Raw genomic sequence first — 21,472 nt, forward strand, 5'->3', positions numbered from 1 at the left:
AAGCCTTTGATAGAGTGGAACATGGAATATTATTAAAGAAATTGGAGGGAATAGGATTGGACGTAAGGGTTACACGTTGGATAAAAGCATTTCTAAATTCAAGGGTTCAGAAAGTCAAAGTAGGAAATAATGTATCTCAGGAAGAGAAAGTTTGGAAGGGAATTGCACAGGGTAGTATAATCGGTCCGTTACTTTTCTTAATATACGCAAATGATTTAGGGAACAATATAACATCAAAAATAAGATTGTATGCAGATGACATAATTGTTTATAGAGAAATAAATAACATTGAGGATTGTTCAGAATTGCAAAGGGACCTTGAAAGTATCCAACAATGGGTTGAAGAAAATAATATGAAGGTTAATGGAGGCAAATCAACTGTTACAACTTTTACAAACAGGAGCTTTAAAACTGAATTTGAATATACTTTGGATGAGGTAGTTATCCCAAAAGATGGCAAGTGCAAATACTTAGGTGTGAGATTTGAAAGTAATTTGCACTGGAAGGATCATATTGATGACATTGTTGGGAAAGCATACAGATCATTACATGTCATAATGAGGCTACTTAAAGGATGCAACAAAGAATTAAAAGAAAAAAGTTACTTGAGTATGGTTCGTCCATTATTGGAATATGCAAACAGTGTTTGGGATCCTCACCATGAATACCTAATAAAAGAAATAGATAGTGTGCAGAGGAAAGCAGCAAGATTTGTAACAGGGGATTTCAGGAGAAAGAGTAGTGTATCAGAAATGTTAAAGGAACTTGGGTGGGAAACTTTAAGTAAGAGAAGGGAGAAAACTAGACTTACAGGATTATATAGAGCCTATACAGGAGAAGAAGCATGGGGAGATATCCGTGAGAGGCTTCAGTTGGAAAATAATTATATCGGCAGGACTGACCACAAATATAAAATTAGAAGGAATTTTAGCAGAAGCGATTGGGGTAAATTTTCATTCATTGGGAAGGGTGTGAAGGAGTGGAACAGTTTACCAGGGGTAGTGTTTGATCCTTTTCCAAAATCTGTACAGATATTCAAGAAGAGAATAAACAGCAACAGAGAAAATAAATGAAGTGTTAGAGGGCATTCGACCAGTGCAGGTTATTGTAAATAAAAAAAATGTGTGTGAATAAATTAATTCCATCCCCTGGTCTAAGGAGTTTGGACAGCCAAAGTAGGGGACTGCCTGTAGGGGTGAAGTACAGTGGGGACTTCGAGGGCCCTGGGACCGCTACGGTAGCTGTGAAGGCCCTTCAGGAACTCTGAAAAGTGGTGGCAAAAGGGGCTCTGGTTAAGACGCAGCTGGTCGTTATGCTACTTAGGATCCAGAACGGGTAAAAAAAAAAAAAAAAATAAATAAATAAATGCAATGTAAATATTAATCTTATACCAGTTGTATAGTATCATTTGAAGTAATTCCACATACTGTATATCAGTTGACTATATTTGTAAGTAGTACAGGAGATATTATAAGTAGAATTTTGTAAACAATATAAATTTATTAAGGACGAGCTGTGTGTTTAATAGAAAACATTGTTAGCGTAAATTGTATAATATTGTATTATAGGAAAAATTTTCTTCTCTTGTTAATTTAATATTTAGTGCTTGACAATAATGTATTTTAGTGTACCATTTGCCACCGAGGTAGACACCTCATTTGCAAATAAAGAGATTTTGATTTGATTTGATTTTTGATTTGATTTGAGTGAGCAATAGAAAAAGAGACAAAGACAAATATGAAAACACAAAAGGAAGGACAATCTCCACATCAACCCCATTTTTCTTCTACATCTACTTTTCATTACTTTGCATTTCATTTCATTACATTTAAACAGATATGTATTTAAGGTTGTCACCCATGTGGCAAATTCCCTATCAGTTATAGACATGATATATGTTTTTGGGCTTATGCCGTGTCAAGAAAATAAGGTGAAATTCTTTACGTTTCGCAGAGAACTTTGCTCTGCGTCATCAGAAGAAAATTCACAAGAAAGGCTTCTCAAGGAATCCCTATGAGTTGTTTACCTAATCTTTTCTTAAATAATTTCAAAGAAGTTGGAAATTTATCAAGCGTTTCCCTCGGTATATTATTGCAATCCCTAATTCCTCTTCCTATAAACTAATATATGCTCCAGTTTGTCTTCTTGAATTCCAACTTGATCTTCTTTCCTACCATTGAAAACTTCACTCAAGCTTATTCATCTACTAGTTATTCCATGCTATCTTCCCACCAACAGCTTAGAACATACCGCTTAGTGTTGAGCGGCCTCCTTACTCTTAAGTCTCCTAGCCGAAAGATTGTAACATTTTCCTAACACTACTATTTTGTCAAAAATCACCCAGAAATTGTTTCGTTTGTCATCGTAGCCACTGCCACTTAGAGAGTTTTCAACATGCCGGAAATAGCTGCACAAAGCAATCTAAAGGGTTTCTGCAGAACCTGCAAGAACGATTTTGATAGTGATTGCTATTCGGTGGAATGCGAAGGATGCGAAACTTGGCATCATAAGAAATGTGCTGGTTTAACACAGGGGGAATTCGACACTTTAAAACGAACTAACTGCAAATTGACAAGGGTATGTGATGAATGTAAAGCAAAGACGAAAAGCTTGGGAAATTATGAGAGCACTCTGTTCAGAATGATGAAAGATATGGAAGATATGAAGCAATATATGAAGTTGATATTCGTAGACAACAACTCCTCAAGAAACCGCGTAAGGGAGACAGATGTAGATATAGATATAGGGAAGAACATAAGTGAAAAGGAGACCAGGCCAGAGGACGAAGTAGCGCACCCCCTGCAAGATTGCAGAAACAGCGTGAATAATGAAAAACAATCATATGAGATCTCCCCAGACTAGCAGATAATTATAAACACATCCGCTGAAGCTACTAAGATCAACGCAAATGAAAAGAAAGGGAAGGGCAATGATGATAAGTCATGGAAAAGTGGAAATCGAGACGGAGCACAGATGAGGGAGGAAGTTTACGAGATGGTGGAAGAAGATAACAGTAGTTTTAAGCCTGACGCAAGCAAAGTTAGAAATAGGATTGTCTTTCAGATGACGAGACAACTTAGACTAACACCCAGACAGGACGCTAACGAAGTTCAGAAGGGAGTCATCAGATGATGGGAAAGGAAAGATACGGACGGCTATACAGATGCAGGCCGGCATGAAGTTACCGTGCGAAGAGAGGGCGACACTACCCCCTGGAGAAGTGATGGGAGGGAACCTGCAAAAGCTGAAAATACCAGACTCAAAATGACACAAAGAACACAAAGAGGGACAGCTATAACATCCAAAGGCAACTTAAAACTAAGGGTGGCAGACAGGATAGCTTGGATTTATATAGGACAAGTACACCAGGACATAACTCCAAATGATGTAATCGACTACATGGAGTTAAATGTTAAGAACTCCGAACCAAAGGAGAAAATAAAGCCTTCAAGGTCGGAATTCCTCTAGAAAGCAAAGATAAAGTGTACAAGCCAGCTTTCTGGCCAACGGACGTAATTTTTCGGCCCTTTCGTTTCAGCTCAAATAGACAGTAAAACTTCATGGCAAATGACAGACTCAGAAGTGAAGCTATTACTATGGAATTTTGAAGGCCTGTTAAATGTAGCCAACTTAGAGCCAGAGGATATTTTTGATCACTATGACGCAGTGATAATGTTAGAAACCTTCCTGACCTCAGAGTGGACAGCAAACAAGCATTACACAATTAACGTACTAGCAGAACAAGGACTCACAGGAAGACCAAAAGGAGGAATCACATGCCTCCTCACGCCGAAATTCATGCCCATTAAAGCTATACATAGAACTAATAATGTCTTAGTAGTAAAAAGTAAACTGTGTATTTTCATTTGTGCGTACTTCCAACCGGACTTCAATTCTCTCCAAATGATAGATGAAATAGGCACAGCCTTGAGCACAACAAACAGAAATGACGGCATCATCCTTGCGGGTGACTTCAACTGTAGAGTAGATGTTCCTTCGCAAAAATCAAGAGAAGTCTTAGAATACTTGGAAGAGGAAGGATTATCCATGGTTAACAGAAGCGAAGACAAAACATATATAAGTCATAATGGCACCAGCACCATAGACCTGATCTTTACAAACCTGAGTAAACTAAAACCAATAGGACAGAAAATTATCCTAAACCCAGTAAGGAAACATCAGATGGTAGAAACCATGCTTCTGAATAAAGGTGATTATGATTGAGAGGAGATTGAAACCCGTAGGATATCGAGGAAATTCCTCCAGCACGAAATATGTGAGACAGACAACCAGGCAATTGTGAAGATGGTGGTGGAAGGCAACCTGGAGGAAGCGGCCAACAAGCTAGAAGATTTACTACAAGGCGCAGACATTTCAGAGCCTACATTTAAAAGGAAAGCAAAGCCTTGGTTTAAGAGAAATTGCTACAAGGCAAGAAATACTGCACTGAAAACGCTGCACGCAGCCCTTAAAGCCCCAAGCACCAATCTACTGGAAGATTACACCAACAAGAGACGGACCTATAAGGCACTCATAAAGCAGGAGAAAAGGCTATTTCAGGAACAGGAAGAACAAAGATTGATAGAAAAAGCAGAGCAATGGCCGTATAAAGCTCTTAACCCAAGACGCCCAAAATATCCGCGAAATATTCCTATTGAGGTTTGGGAGAATCATATGGGCCACGTATTAAGTACAAGAGATACACGTCCTTCCAGTATTCTAGCTCAAACACCCACGGGAGAAGAAGACCTAAACACTGAACGGTTTACATTCAAGGAAGCAGAAGATGCTATAAAGAGCTCCAAGAATAATAAGGCTTGCGGTCCGGATAATATCTACAATGAACACATCAAACTTGCTTTCCCGACACTAAAAGAAGCAATAACATATGTCTTGGACGAATGCCTTAAGCAAGGAACGATTCCAAGCAGCTGGAGAAAGTCCACAGTCAAAATGATATATAAAGGAAAGGGAAGCAATGAAGATCCAAACGCTTATAGAGGCATCGCTCTCGAATGTACGATGCTAAATATCCTAACAAAACTCTTATGTCAACGCCTGACTAGAGAAGTCGATTCCAAACTACCAGAAGAACAACTCGGTTTTAGAAGAGGGAGGAACACGATTCAGGCCATCAAGTGTCTACTGGATGATATTCAAGCAGGTACAACTAGAGTGGGAGGCAAGCTGTACCAAGGCCGCACTAGATAGACAGGCCACAAGGCTCGGACCGTGACGTAACAAGAGTGGCTGGCGTTCAGCATGGCAGTGTAGGGCCCCACTCTCACTTTCACCATGATATTGTTCATTTATTCAACCTTAACGATATAATTGAACACTCCTTCAATTGTGGCTTTACTTAGGCTTGTATACTACACAAGTTTTATGCGGGGAGAAAACTGACTGGGCAGTATATGTACATTTCTTTACGTAAAATTCTGCTGACATCTGTCACTTGTAACTGAACACGGTATCATGTAAAAGATTAGAACGCATAATATGTATACAAATAGTTGTAATGTTACTAGGAAAATACATGATGGCAATTCACAATAATAGTCTGAAACCTTTCTTAGAAATTAAGCTGCAACTTAAAACTTACCTAACAATTCCTAAGGTTTCAGTTTATACATTTTTTTTATTTTCCTGAGGATTTCTTCTTCTTAGCCATGAGTTTGTCTACGGTAACTTTTCTATTGTTATTCCATAATATATTACAGATGTATATACATTTGTCAGCGAAATGTTTAAAACTATTTATTTAATCACTGCATGTTTTAAACATGACGTTTTCGTTTTCCAGAGCATTGTTGACAAGCTAAATCAGAATTTTTCTCCGAGAATCCTCATGTAAAAACATTAGTATACAGGTTTACATTTTGTAGCTCTAAAAGAGTCTGGTACAACACCTTTTGGTCCAGGGCATGAGCAAGCCAAGGCCGCACTAGATAGACTCAGATAGACTTTTTTTGCCTGACTCAGGGTTGTCAAAGTCAGGTTAAGTTGTCAGCTTGATTAAGCCAGTTATTTATTAAGATTTTAAATAAATGACCAGTATCAAACAATTATTTATTTTTTGTGTTTCGTCAAATGGGTTTTGAAAAGTGGTTTGTAAATTGCTTTTGCACAGCTTTTCAAACATTTTCCTACTAACACTGTTATTATTAGAAATTATGCATGCTACCTCATAAGCTATTGGCCTATCTGTTAATACTTCAAAGACTTGCAAAGTTAGTTCTTCTAAGAAATGTCACATTAGGTTCTTACATGGAAACAAATCAACAACGTCTTTATTTTTTTTTAAAGACTGGATGACAACATAAAAGTTTGTGCAGTTGTAGCTAATGTAGTGTTATTTTCTCCACTTTTACTACTAAAAGCAACTCCCTCTACCTTTCCTCCTACCGGGCGATTTGGCCTGCGGTTAGGGGCGTGCGGCTGTGAACTTGCATCGGGAGATAGTGGGTTTGAATCCCACTGTCGGCAGCCCTGAAGATGGTTTTCCGTAGTTTCCCATTTTCACACCAGGCAAATGCTGGGGCTGTACCTTAAGGCCACGGTCGCTTCCTTTCAACTGTTAGGCCTTTCCTATCCCATCGTCGCCATAAGACCTATCTGTGCCGGTGCGACGTAAAGCCACTAGCAAAAACAAAAGGTAAAACCTTTCCTCCTTTATAGTTCTTGATGCTTCTTGTTTTAAGGGGCCTAACATCGAAGGTCATCGGCCCCCTTTATAGGTCAGCTCACGTTTTACGTAGACTCCATTCAACAAGTTAAAAAATCTTTCATGCTCCTTTAACAACTTTAATTTCTTTTTCAAGTAATTCCAATGTGAATCATCAATACCCAAATTTCCCGTGCCTAGTTTTGCAGCAAAAGACTGTGAATAACCGGTTGAGGCATTGTAAGAATCGCTGACAGTCTTATCTTCTTTTACGCCCCAGAAAATGCGAAAAATATTGAATTGAACCATGTTATTAGTATACAGGAGTAAGATACTTTCTTTGCAAAGGCTATATTTACAAAATTTATCAATAATGAAACACTCATCAACTTCACTTTCAATTTCATCGGTTATTTTGTGCACAGATTCTATTTTGTCGTGGACAGTCACTTTTGAGTTACAAGCAGGTTTAAACAGGAAGTTAACTTTTCTAATATGATCATTTTAATATCTTGCCCGCGTCACCTAATGCACGCATATCAGGGTTATCACTCATGAAAATATCATGTTTAACGGCTTTAAGATCAAGAGCCTCGTTTAATGTTAAGGAAGTACCAATTTTCGGAATATTTTCCTCAGTCATATACATTTTGAAAATACAGAGACTTTGGCTGTTAAAATTGATGAAAACTTTGTCCAAATCTAATTTGCGTTTAATACTGAAATTACCCTGAACGTCATCGAAGTCCTTGATCCTGTCATATTTTTCCTCAGCTTTCTCTCTTTCCTTCCTCTTCCCGTTTTTCAATTTCTTCTTGTCTTTGAATAGGATTTTTGCTCGGTGTTGGAAGATTTTTAGACAGATAAGCAGGCACATCTTCAAACTTAGGAATAGCATCGTTTGAGAGTTTTAAATGGTTAGGTTTTACAGTTAAAATAGATTCATCAGGTCTTTTAACAGAATCGTGCCTAATTACGAAACTTCGTCGAAGTGTTTTATGCACATAACTGAGCTTGCTGAAGGGACGAATTCGGTTCGATAGATGGCTATGATCCACTTTTGTTTCCGAAACAAGTCAGTAGGAAATTTGAACACTGAAATATTAGGCTGTTTTGAACTGTAGTTGATTCTACAACCAGGTATACAACACAACATGGCCATAATTCACAATGTTCACACACGTTTAAATCATTCAACACCATCGATAGCCTCACTGCTGTGAGGTTCATATCAGTCTACAAGTAACTGGCGAGAAGTGAAGCGGCTGGCGACTTGTGTGACGTAGCATCCAAAGTGGAGGGGGAGCCTTCTGGCCTGTCTATCGAGTTGGCCTTGGCTGTACACCATTTTTGTAGACTTCTCCAAAGCCTTGGACTCTATCAGCCGAAAAATCATAATGGAGAAACTAGACAGATTAATGAGAAGTAATGCAAGTCTCAGACGCCTAATTCAGAACATACTGGCCTCAAACTGCATAGAAATTAGTGACAGAATAGTGAAGTCCAACCCAATTCAACAAACCACCGGTGTACTGCAAGGGGATCCACTAAGCCCAGTACTATTTATAATTGCTACAGCGGACATTATAGAAGTAATCCCTGAAGAAACAAGCATATATATGTATGCAGACAATATCGTGATTGCCTCGAGGTCCAGCGAGAAACTGCAAGAGACACTTGACGCGTTGGTGAAGTGGACAGAAGAGAATAAACTTCAGTTAAATGAGGAAAAGACAGTATCAATGACATTTAGGAAAGGAGGTAAAGCATCAGAGTTTCATATACATGGGAGACCTCTAAAGAATGTATCGAACTTCAAGTATTTGGGAGTCATACTACAAACTAGAGGTAATGTTTTCTCTACCCACATCAATGACAGGACAAATGCAGCAATCAGAGCCATCAACAACATACAGAATTTGAATAAGTTGTCTATCAAAACAGGCCTGGAATTATTTGACCTCAAAGTGTCACCAGTGATCACCTATGGATTAGAAATTGTATGGCCACATCTAAAAATGAAACAGTTCGAACAACTAGAAAAAGTGAAAGCCATGTTTCTGAAAGAAAGCGCTAATTGTCTCGAAGTATATGCCTTCAAGGCTTGTTTGTGAGTTAACTCGCAAACCTTTCTATGTAGAGGATCTCCGTTGTCACCTACCGCTACCAACTACACCAACATATCTACAGTTCTTAGAGAAATTAAGAGCAAAGTAGAGAGACATATGGAGCGAATTTTACTCAATGGACGCAATGATTTACAAAGACTGGCAAGGAGGAGGATATGAGCTCAGACACTTGGTTACACGCTTTGCAATTCACGGATTTCATTATAAGCTGTGTAAAACAAAGAAATTCCATCAACCAGACACGGACTGTGTATGTGAACGTTATGGTAAGAGCTGTGAACGTTATCATGCCATGATTTGTACTTGTCGGCGCGAATCGATGATAGCCTTCTGCAGAGATGACTAATGCTGTGTATTCATGTAAATATCTTTTGGCCATTGGCTGCAATGAAATATATTATTATTATTATTTGGATCTTTTCCAGTTCTTGAATCAAGTAATCATGGTGAGGATCCCATACACTGGAACCATGCTTTAATGGGGATACCAGTGACTTGCACACCTTCTCCTTTACATCCTTATTATGACTCCTAAATATCCTAGTAACCATATGAAGAGATTACACCCAATATTTACAATCTCGTTAATGTTATTACTTCAGTGAAGATCTTTCCTTATATTAACTCCTAGGTACTTACAGCAATCCCCATGAAGTACATTCACTGTATCAACACAGTAATTAAAACTGAAGGGACTTTTCCTTCTGGTGAAATTTACAACCTGACTTTTCACCCTGTTTATCAGCACAGCCCCTGACAAGCTCATTTCTGGTTCTCAGCTTCATCAGGAGTGCAAGCTTCTTCATTCATTGTTTGCTAGTTCTCAAGTCGGGATGTGGGAAGTGTGGGATAAGAAGAAGAAGGCCGGATAAACATATGAAATGGAAAGAGACAAAATTATAAGGATGAGTATAGATGACAAAATACTAGTGAAAAGTCAAACCATATACACAATGCTAGAAACATGAATAGGAACACATAACCGGATAAACACAGTGACACTGAGCTCGATAGCTGCAGTCGCTTAAGTGCGGCCAGTATCCGAAAATCGGGAGATAGTGGGTTCGAATCCCACTGTCGGCAGTCCTGAGGATGGTTTTCCGTGGTTTCCTATTTTCACACCAGGCAAATGCTGGGGCTGTACCTTACTTAAGGCCACGGCCGCTTCCTTCCCATTCCTAGGCCTTTACTATCCCATCGTCGCCGTAAGACATATCTGTGTCGGTGCGACGTAAAGCAAATAGCAAAAAAACAAACAATAACCACAGTGACAACACAGCATTGAGTTTTGTTGGGGTAATATTTGCATGATCTGTTAATATCTTGTGTTCTTTTAAACAGAATACATTCAAAATTGTATATTCATCACATAGCCAGTGCAATTGTAATTATATTGGAGAAGACCAAGCAAGGTGGCCATGTGATTAGGGTTGTGCGGCTGTGAGCTTGCATTCGAGAGGTAGTGGGTTCGAATCCCTCTTTCGGCAGCCCTGAAGATGTTTTTCCGTGATTTTCCATTTTCACACCAGGCAAATGTTGGGGCTGTACCTTAATTAAGGCCACAGCTGCTTCCTTGCTGCTTTCAGACCTTTCCTATCCCATCATCACCTTAAAACCTATCTGTGTTGGTGCAGCGTAAAGCAAAATTGTATTATGTTGGAGTAAATGTCAGTTTTTATGTCTAATACCAAGAACATAGAAATAAGAGGTACGCTTTTTACATTCACATCTATAGTTGTGACAGATCTTAAAGCTTTGAAAATTTGTTTACAGAAAAATTTGGCTGTGTGGTTAGGGTCACGTTGCTGTGAACTTGCATTCAGGAGATGGTGGGTTCGAATCTCACTGTCTGCAGCCCTGAAGATGGTTTTCTATGGTTTCCCATTTTCACACTAGACTTACCTTAATTAAGGCCATGGCCGCTTTTTTCCCAATCCTAGCCCTTTCCCATCCTTGCATCACCAAAAACCTTCAATGTGTTAATGCAACATTAAACCACTAGCAAAAGAAAAAATATATTATATTTCTTTAAAGGTATGTGATGTAACCTCAGTGATCCCACATTGATTTTCACTGCTGTTAAATTGGTAAAGGGCAGACAAAATGAAAAATATAAGGAAGTCATCTTCTGACTCCTTGGCTGAATGGTTTTCAGTAGTGGCTTTTGGTTCATAGGGCCCCAGGTTCGATTTCTGGTTATGCCCAGGATTTTAACCGAGTCTGGTCAGTTTCTCTGGCTCGGGGGCTGGGTGTGTTGTGTTCCTCTTAATATACATATTTAATTTACATACAGTACATCACACTACCAACCACTACAGAAAAAATCAATAGTGAATACATCCCTCCTCCTAAGTTTGGCACCAGGAAGGGCATCCAACCTTGGAACAGGGCTAAATCCATACAAAGCGCTGACCCCAGATATTTGGGAAAAGGCCAAGAAGAGGAAAAAAGTCGCTTTGTACTCTGATATTGTAGTGACATGATGTAAACTTATGATGGTCGCCTGTAAGCTTATACACTCAAATGTCAAATTCGGACAATAGCAGTACTACAGTATGGAAATTATTATGTGATAGGTGGAGGTGATGGTGATGACTGTTTTAACAAGAAGTACAACTAAGCAACCATCCTCTATATAACACTAATTAGAGAGAAAAAAATCGAAGGGGCCCGACACTTCGAAAAGTGCAGGTATCGGCCAAAGAAAGACAAGGGCCACGAAGGGCGTGAAAATGAAAGACTCCCTTGGATTCGCAAATCTAATACCGTCGAGGTCGGAAAAGAAAGAGAGTTGACCAAAGGAGGCCGGATAGGATAGATGAAAGGGAGGAGCCTGGCTCAAGTAAGTGGAAGCAATGCCAGGAGTCAGCTAAGGACCCTGTGGTTGCCAACCCATGCTTCCAAGGGCCCATTTTAGTCACCTTTTATGACAGGCAGGGGATACCATCCACAGGGTGAAGTTATGTGGGACCTCTGTTCCACAATAATTTGGAAACAGCAGTCATGTATCAGTTGTAAAGTTCTTTGTGTTAAGTGTAAACATAAGTCAGTCTAGTCATAGGGATGCAGCCTGATGATTGATTAAGCAGAACTCAATTGTTAGCACTAGTCAGATGGGGTATTCCATTTTCAAAGGCATATGGGCAATTACAGTAATATTCCTTGTTCCATCGTATCATTTGTACAGCATGGTGTCCGACCTAGAGTACTGAAGAATCGTGACAAACAGTATGTGGCTATCTACTACCACTACTACAACATTGTTTCAAGACTTAAAGGAAAACTTGATGAAAGCCATTGAAAAGGGAATGTAATTGTTTCAGCATTATATACATCAATGCCTCTTCCTTATTTTTAAAATGCAGTAATCAATTAATTGTCTTTATAGAGCTGTCGGCAATCCAGGACCAGATGTGTGTTATGTGGAAGAAGCTCAGGAGACTCTTGGCTATATCCAGCGCCTTGGGATTTCTACAGTTGCGTCTAAATGGTATGTAACTGGTTTTGTATCTTGATATTTTCTCAGGTGAATTTAGTATTGCACCGAAAAATGTTAAGATCTCTGTCTAATGGAGCTGAAACTATACAGTAGAAGTCCGCTGTAGTGAGTATGGCATATAGCGAGAACTTCGTTATAACGGGCAGCTTTTTTTTTTTTTTTTTGTCCCTTGAAAATTCCTATATTAAACTGTGTATTATTCTTTGGTTACAGCGAGAACCGTATCACTGATGCATTCATTATTACGAGTGATTAAGTGTGTGTAAATTTTTTCCATTACAGTGCAACCTTGATTCTCCATTTTTGGAGGGACCACGGAAAAAATACGTACAACACAGGAAAACGGAAAATCCAGGAATGAATTAACCATCAACGATATGAAGTATCACAAAAATGAAATAAATATAATTATAATCTTACAAACACTCCTAAACCAAACTGCAGACCCCATGGGCCTTTGCCTACCAAGCGACTGCTCCTCAGCCTGAAAGTCTGCAGATTACGAGGTGCCGCATGGTCAGTGTGACGAATCCTCTCGGTCATTATTCCTGGCTCTCTAGATCAGGTTCGCCATCTCACCATTCAATAGCTCCTTAATTAAAGGTAATCATAGGCTGAGTGGACCTGGAACCAGCCCTCATATCCAGGCAAAAGTGCCTGACCTGGCCGAGAATCGAACCCGGGTCCTTTGAGTGAAAGGCAGGCAAGTTAGACCGTGGGGCCGGCTGCAACATTAATTACCGGTACGCAAGTTAAAAATCTCGAAACTTTACTTTTAGTTTTACCGGAGAAACTTCGTCAGTTTCCTGTGAAAACTTCTTTCAGTTCAGCAACTTTGATCAGCCAAACTCTTCGAAAAATCAAATGACGTCAAGCCAAACGACAGTCGACCACAAGTAGTTTTTAATTCTCTAATCTAGTAAAATAAAGCACATTAGATACAAAAGCACCCAACGTGATGGTAAAATCCCTTTTTTAATCTTCTGTTGTAATTTGGTCACCGGTACACTGTTCATAATCAGTTTCTGGAAATCTTCTACCGCTTAAATTAGGCCTACATCGGCTTTTAAAGGTTATGTTGAACTTGAGAATATGGTTTTGAATGTATTGATTCTCAAAATTTCTTCAATGCATTATATTCAATTCTGCCAGTCACTAATCACAATAAGATTGGAAATAGAGAAAATATCATGAAAACTTCAGCAATTATGGTTATTCTTGACCTTGAACTCAGCTGGAAAGCGCGCTCGCTGTACAAGTCGGTACGAGTGGGAAATGATAATAAAAAATTTTTAAATGTAACGTGCACAGATAAAATGACTGCAGTTTTTATAATATTTTAACACAAATTCCCTGTCTTATATTAGGACCAAAACAGTAATAGGCAATCCCAAGCTCTCCCGTTGCATTATGCTTGTAAGGTGTAACATCTGTTTTAGTCTTGATAACATAATCGTATACGATAATATTAAAATACTAGATTTGTGTTAAAAAGGAACAGTTTCGATTCCTGCCTGAAAGCCTAGTGACTATACAGTGCCCTGAGGGAAGTGCCAAAAACCTGTTCACCGATACAATAGAAAAAAATAAACATCTAACGCTGGGCATAATGTTGTTGGTAGCTCTGGAACCATACTGTTGGGAGCGTGCGATTACACTAGCCTGCAAAATAAAACGTTTTTTTGTGCGGTAAAAACGAAACTAGGTGGGTTTTATGAATTTCTTAACGCAGAATTTGAGAAAAAAATTAGCTTTGGTGAATCACGTCTGGTTTGGTGGCAATTTTACAAAATATTATTTTGTTCTTACGTAAAATTGTTGATACTTAGTATTAATTAAATTTGATGTATTAATGTCAATTTCAGCTTGCAAAACGTAATTATATTTTGCATGCATTGAATACACATAAATGCTGCTTTGTAAGCAAGTAGATAGTATGTATTATATTTTTAATGTATATTGAAATTCGTGAAACTGAAGCATAAAGCGCCTATTTAGTTTCGACTGTACAGTTGCTTTTAAATTAATATAACCGTACCTTGAATAAAAATTACATGGTTAAACATACATAGTTTTGTTACTTACATTATGTGCAGGTTAGATGCACACTTCCGTCTTTTCCTGTTTTCCTTGGAATTTCCGGGTTTTTGAAGTTCTTGAATGATCTCTAGAAGGGTCGTCTCGTGCAATCGACCAACAGTAATCGGCCATCATATTCACATCCCAACGTCCCTGATAGCGTCATTCTGCATCTTTGAGATCCTGGTGAAACCTTTCACCTTGTTCTTCACTGACAGCTCCTAAATTTAGAGGGAAATAATCCAGATGCGAAGCTAAGAAATGAAGCTGAAGGCTCATATTACAACCGAGTTCCTTAAACTTTACCAACATTTTCCTTACAATTTCTTTGTATTGAAGTCCTTAATGTTGCCAAGGAATTTAGTCACTACATCTTTGAATACGTTCCATGCCTCTTTCTCAATTTTGGTCATCGTGTCTGTGAAAATTTTATCCTTCATCTGTTTATGAAACTGTGGTCCATCAAATACGCCTTCTTTGATTTTTGCATCTAATAATGAGGGAAATTTAGTGGATAAATATTGGAATCATAGGTTACTTTTATCTAATGCCTCGACATACAGTTTCATCAATCCAAATTTGATGTGCAGGGGTGGAGGTAGAATTTTTTCACCGTCAATAAGACTTACATTCAAGACATTTTTGGATTCTGGTTGTAGTTGTTTCCTTTCTGTCCAATTCACTGTATCCCAATGTTTATCCTGTGCCCTGCTATCCCAATTGCATAGGAAACAGGGAAATTTTGTATAGCCTTTTTGTTGTCCCAGCAACAATCCAATGATATTAAAATCACCGCAAATTTGCCACCCATGTTCATAATATTTAATTTTTTCAAGCACCAATTTTAAAGTCTCATATGTTTCAGACAATTTTGTGGAGTGTGCAAGTGGACAGATGCCAGAACATTTATATTATGAAGCAAAACAGCCTTTAAACTTATTTTGAAAGAGTCAATAAAAACATGCCAGTTACTAGGATCATACTCTTTCTCTCCCAATCGACGTAGAAGATTTGAAACATCCGTACAAAATACAAGTTCATCTTCTTGAATATAATACTTTCGGACTGTTATCTTTGAAAGGAAACTGCTTTATCAGTCCATCATAAACATTGCATAAAGGCTGGGGCTTTTAATACGTCTGTTTATTCAAGTGGTCTAAGGTGAGAGACAAACTCTCAACTGTCTTATCTTCAATCCTACATACCTCGCGGTCTATTACGTATCTGGGGGAGTTTGTTATGAATTTACCAGGAAATCCCCAACTACAAAATGAAAATTTAGACAGCAATAAACCTACAATAAAATGCAAACAATAAAAAATCAAATCACATAATTGTATTCTAAAAATAGTTGCGCGAGAACATTTCTCAACATTACATCTTACAAATTCATGCAGATACTAAAACACCGAATTGCATCAAAAATAGATGTGATAGGAAAAAAATAGCATCATTTTCGGAATCAGGGCAGCGATTTCCATAAGAATTACATATTTTCCATGTTACCGCAAAATCATGTTGGCTAGTGTTATCAATAGTTGATCAGTAGTAGTAATACACGTCAGTAGTGGTAATGTACATATGGTGCTGAGATGGAATCAGTTAATATATATAGCCAAAGCAAAAAGGTCATAGAAGAAAAGGCACAAATACTAATAATAATAATAGTAATAATAATAATAATAATAATTGAACAATGGAAACGCGCAGTGAGAAGGAGCTAGGCCAAGAAATGAAAGAATATAGGAACAAGAGAAAACCAAAGGTTAACAATATAGATAAGATATATTTAACAATAAACAAATAAATAATGAAACATTTTGCAGCAAAATAATAAATCGAAGACAAAAGTTTGATAGATAGTGAATTATATAGAGGAAACCTGAGAAGATAAGAAAAATGTGCCACATTTACAATATAAATAAGAAATGTATCCAAAAAACCGTATGATCAAATACAAAGCGTACAATGAAGAATATAAAAGCGAAATTTAAAAAAAAGGAGCAAAACCTGAAAGAAAAGAAATGCGAAAGGAAGGGAAAGGGGGAGTGGGGTAAGGATCGAACTGGGAAAGGATTTTCTTCGCCGGGTGTGTCTATGCTGCGGAATCTGTTGTTATGATATTTATAATATTTATAATACAAAGTAGCATAAGTCCTAGGAGCCGGATGATGAGATTACAATTTTTACATTGTCCGTAGCGCAGTTCGGGATTGAAAGGTTTTTGCAGAAATAAAGTCTTGTATATGTGACTTGAAGATACAAATTTAAGTCAGCGGAAGAAACTTTCAGCTGTGGCAGATGGCCCAATAGAAAATTTAATGTCCAAATAACAGATAATAAGTCTTGCTCACCAAATTAGAAGTAATAACAGTCCAGGTGGAAGTGATATACAACGTAGCACAGTTATTTTGGTGCTCCACCACTCCGAGATGAAGGCAGACTCAATTTTTTGGAGCAGCGGAGTGGGAATATATAGCAGTACAGAAAGATCGAGAAAAGTAAAGAGGCTGAAAGCCAGCAAGTTCCAGAAGCGTCATTATCACGTGTCCAATAGGTAAGCACCAGTACACATGATGGAGAAAGTGAAGTGTGGAGAGGATGACGTCAGAGTCACATGATGAATGGAGTAACCAGACCACAGGTGAGCGGAGCAGTTGAATGCGTGGAGCAGCGGCGGCATGATCGGCAAAAAAGCAGGCATACAAGGTAGGGAATATACGTAGTATATGCGGCGATCGTAACAATGTAGATGTTTTTCAAGTACGAATGTTTGACAAAACCCATTCCGTCTTCAAGTGGAGCTGTCGAAATGCACTCTGTCTCCTTCCAGTTGTTGTAGCCACTGTGTGCTTTATGATTTCCGAGGATTCTCTAAACAATACCACCCGAATGTGATAGTACCTTATGCAAGTTCACCGCCAATCGATTTTCCAGTACATTACCGGTACTTGCTCTAATTATCGTAATGACAGGAGCTTAACACCAAGATCCGTAAGTATGCCATAGGCATCCTTTGCTGAGATACAGTTTCTTGAAAAACGCTTGATCGAGGATTTAGCGTTGATGGGACTGACATTTCAGGACGGTTGATCCGAGAAATTGTTTCTTTGAGGAGCAGATAATTCAGGATTTTTACAACGTGATTTAATTAGGATGCACGTGGGACCACGTAATTTGAACAAATAATCTGGGAAACATAGTTTCCGGGAATGTAGTCAAGGTTCTACTGTATTGGTATTTATGCACTCCAGTGATTATATTGAATCCACTATAGCGAGTAAATTTTTCGCCATTATGAATTCTCACTATAACAACTTCTACTGTATTTTTAAAATTCGAGATCATGTCCCTCGTCTCCCCACAAATTTCAAAATCCTTGAAATGAAGAGTATTTAGTTTTAAGAAACTACAGCTTCATTCTGCTTCATACAGCTTATTGAAATAACTCATTGAAGTAAATTTTGTTCCTCATACACATCTTCTAAACTTTTATTCTTAATACTTTCCACCTTTTCAGACTCATTTTGGTCACAAAACTATAGTTTTTCTATCAGGTTTTACTTTCTGTTTACCTACAACTCTTGTATACTATAGTTCCTGTTTCTCAAGCTAACTCTATTTTCCTTTTGTTTTCTATAATAGGATTCATTAGACATGGAGCTTGTTGCTATTGGCTGACTAACAGTATCTCACCGTGTTGTACCTACAAAGGGAGGCGGGTCCTGTTTTTTATATTCCCTCTCGTATTTAATGTACAGCACTGACTCCCTAGCACCTCAGGTGCAGGCTAGTGTCATACACCACATTTGTTATAACTGGCAACTCTTTCAAGTGTTTACTATGATGCTATGTGGATACATGTACAGAATCATGGTTGAATACCAGGCTTACTTGTCCCTTCCCACCTCATATGCCACACATTACAAAATTGTGGCTGCTTTTGAAATTTACCCTCTGGTGATGAATTGTGAAGGGAATGTGATAACACAGCCTGAAGAGCCTATTGAGGGAAGGGCCATATTAGGTTTTAAGTGCTCTGGCCTCATGATGTCATTGCATTTTGAACCACTCATACCTCAATAAGTCTCTCCTCATCAACAGTCGCCTGTTTTGCTAGCCGTGTCATTACTTCACTTAATGTAATCATCCCTGCAGGGTTTTGTTTTTTTCAGTGCTATGCCAGTGACAGAACTGGCAGTGAATTTCCTTTTCCTTTCACTTATTATCATCCTCTTCCTAAAAACAAATGTGTTTCTGTTGTGCTTGATGTTGTTGTTGTTGTTTGAGTCATCAGTCCATAGAGTGGTCTGATGCAACCCTCCATGCCACCCTGTCCTGTGCTATCTAACCTTTTCATTTCTATGTAACTATTGCATCCTACATCTGCTCTAATCTGCTTGTCATATTCATACCTTGGTCTACCCCTACCGTTCTTACCACCTTCACTTCCTTCAAAAACCATCTGAACAAGTCCTGGGTGTTGTGCTTGATAATGATCTAAATTTTCTCTCTGACTCGATAAGCAGTTCAAAAGTTCCATCATCCAATGAAAAACAAAGAGGAAAGAAGCACTGCAGCAGATTCATCAATAGTATTAAGATCTTTAAACACATTGGGATTCTGAAAAAATATATACTGAAGAAAACCTGATGTTAATAGGGAGGCTATAAGGAAATACACTAAGAAAAATCCTGAAATCAGTCAAAAAGCTGTTAGGAGATACAGTGAAATGGAAAACAAAATCTTTATCGGGATTCAAGTATGACCGCAATACTGATGATAGTAATTACGTGGTTGTTGCTGTTGACCTGAAAGTCAATTGCAAGTGGTGTCATGCAAAAAATGGAAAGAAGAAAACGCCCGGTCTGTGTTGTAGGAACAGAAAGGTATATTTCCCTTCTATTGAAGAGCCTCTAACAACAGCACTCAATGTTTATGGGCAGGTGCAGGAGTCTTAAATCCCAGTCCTCGTATCTCCTTGCACACTATCATGATGCTAGCTGCACAATAGGGATGTATAGAACTAGCACCGATAGAGCGCAGTGCTGTTGTACTGGGTAAGCGCAAGGCGCTCTTCATTTGTCTCCTGTGTACTCATGCCGCTAATATCCACGAATTTAAGTTGTTTAAATTGTTATTTTCATGACTATGCCGAGCTATTGCAGTGTTCCTCTTTGTAAAAATCAGGGAAGCTCGTTTTCGTTTCATCAGTTTCCACAAAATAAAGAAATGAGGAAGAAATGGTTACATACTATTAGAAGGAAACATTTCAGTGAGAAGAATCTGACCGAAAATATTAAAGTGTGTTCCCATCATTTTCAACCCGGAGACTTCACGAAAACTTTGTTGGGTAAGTGCGACTTACGAACGGAAATAATTCGTATTTTCTACCGCCATTGTCCGGTCCCAAGTCCGGAATGAGAAAGGAGGAGGGTTTGCTGGTCTGGCACCCAGCTGTAAAATTGCCAACGCCGAGTGTTGGGCGGCGGGAAATAACCTGACTCCCTAAGGGGGCCAACGGCTTCGGGCGAATGAGCCCCTTTGGGTGGGGTGATGGTCCCCACAGTGGAGGAAATGCCACTGGAATCCATTATGCAGCGTCTGTTCTCCAGGTTAGGGGCGGCTGCACAAGGCGTCTGTACTCCAGAGGAGCGGCCTCATTATCACCTCACTGGATCACATCCAGAGTTGTAATTCAGGACCTAGTCCCACACAGGTGACACCTTGACAGTCAACCATGGAAGGTCTTTTAAGGAATACTCCACCGGCTGAACCAAGAGTTCGGAGAAGGCAGCATTCGGATACGGTGGGCTGCCACCTGAAAGATACCGTGAAGTCGGAGGCACGGAAATACCCCAGTACTACATACACAAATGAGACAAAATCAAGAATCAAACCAAAGCAGATAACATACTTCTCTACACACAACATAAACTCACTCATGCAAACCGGTAAACTAAAAGTGATCACCGACATAATGGACCAACACAAAATTCTTATCATGGGATTACAGGAAATTAGAAACACTGACCAGGATGCCTTGGAATCTCAAGGGTACAGACTTTATAAAGGTATACCCGGGAAGAGAGTGATGAAGAATGTCCCACAATTTGGAACAGGATTTTTGGTCAGCCTTAAAATAATAAACTCAGTTCAAGAATTCAGATCACAGTCTCCACGACTCTCAACGCTCACCTTAAAGGCATCTAATAAAATCTATACTATAATAAATGCCCATGCTCCCACTAATGATAAAAACAACTCCTCAAAAGACCAGGAGGAAACAGGAGAATTTTGGGACCTATTGGACCAGACCATAGATAACATCCCCAAACACCATATAAAATTATTAATAGGCGACTTCAACGCTCAACTAGGCAGAGAAAGAAAATACCGTGACATCATCGGAAAATGGCCAGCACACAAGAAAACAAATAAAAATGGAGAGAGACTAGTTGACCTGTGTAGAAACCATAATTTAATCTCAAAATCTACATGTTTTAAGAGGAAACCTCAAAAACTCAAAACATGGAAACACCCTGACTACACTAAAGGAGAATGGCAACTGGACCACGTCTGCATGGACAAATACCACCACAAAGAGATCTATAACGTCAAAGTCCTCCGAGGAATAGACACAGGTTCAGATCACTACGTAGTTAAAATTAAAATTAAACTCACTCCCCAGAGGAGACAACAAAAGCAAGCCCTTAAAACTAAAAGAAAAATAGATCCTACCCAGCTAATCAACAACAAAAATTACCAGAAAGCAACTGAAAAAATAAAAATCACAGACAAACTTGAAGACTTAGTACACAACCTTAAACAAATTGCAGAAGACCTAGCTCCAATTAAACCACGTAAAAAACACCAATGGTGGAACAGTGAATGTGATGAAACAGTGGAGAAAAGACATCAGGCATGGCTATTACATCAGTCCCAAAAGACAGAAATATCCTATCAAAAGCTAGTAAAACAGAGAAAAGAAACTACCCAAGTCTTAAGAATAAAAAGACAACATCATTGAAGAACAGTTCAGTAAAACTAAATCAAGGGACTACTACAAAACCTTCAGAAAGCAGCTCCAAAAATATGAAC

At 38.7% G+C, this 21,472-nt stretch overlaps 1 protein-coding gene across 3 annotated transcripts in view; it reads left to right on the forward strand.

Moving 5' to 3' along the window:
• Positions 1-21,472, forward strand: part of LOC136866189 (protein inturned) — a 313,810-nt gene that overhangs the window by 165,485 nt on the left and 126,853 nt on the right. For all 3 annotated transcript variants that reach the window (XM_068226644.1, XM_068226645.1, XM_067142930.2), the window contains one exon: positions 12,182-12,283. In XM_068226644.1, coding sequence (XP_068082745.1) covers positions 12,182-12,283 — 102 coding nt within the window. The remainder of the gene's footprint in view (positions 1-12,181; positions 12,284-21,472) is intronic.

This window comes from Anabrus simplex, chromosome 3 (assembly GCF_040414725.1).
Source record: "Anabrus simplex isolate iqAnaSimp1 chromosome 3, ASM4041472v1, whole genome shotgun sequence".
Lineage (NCBI taxonomy): Eukaryota > Metazoa > Arthropoda > Insecta > Orthoptera > Tettigoniidae > Anabrus > Anabrus simplex.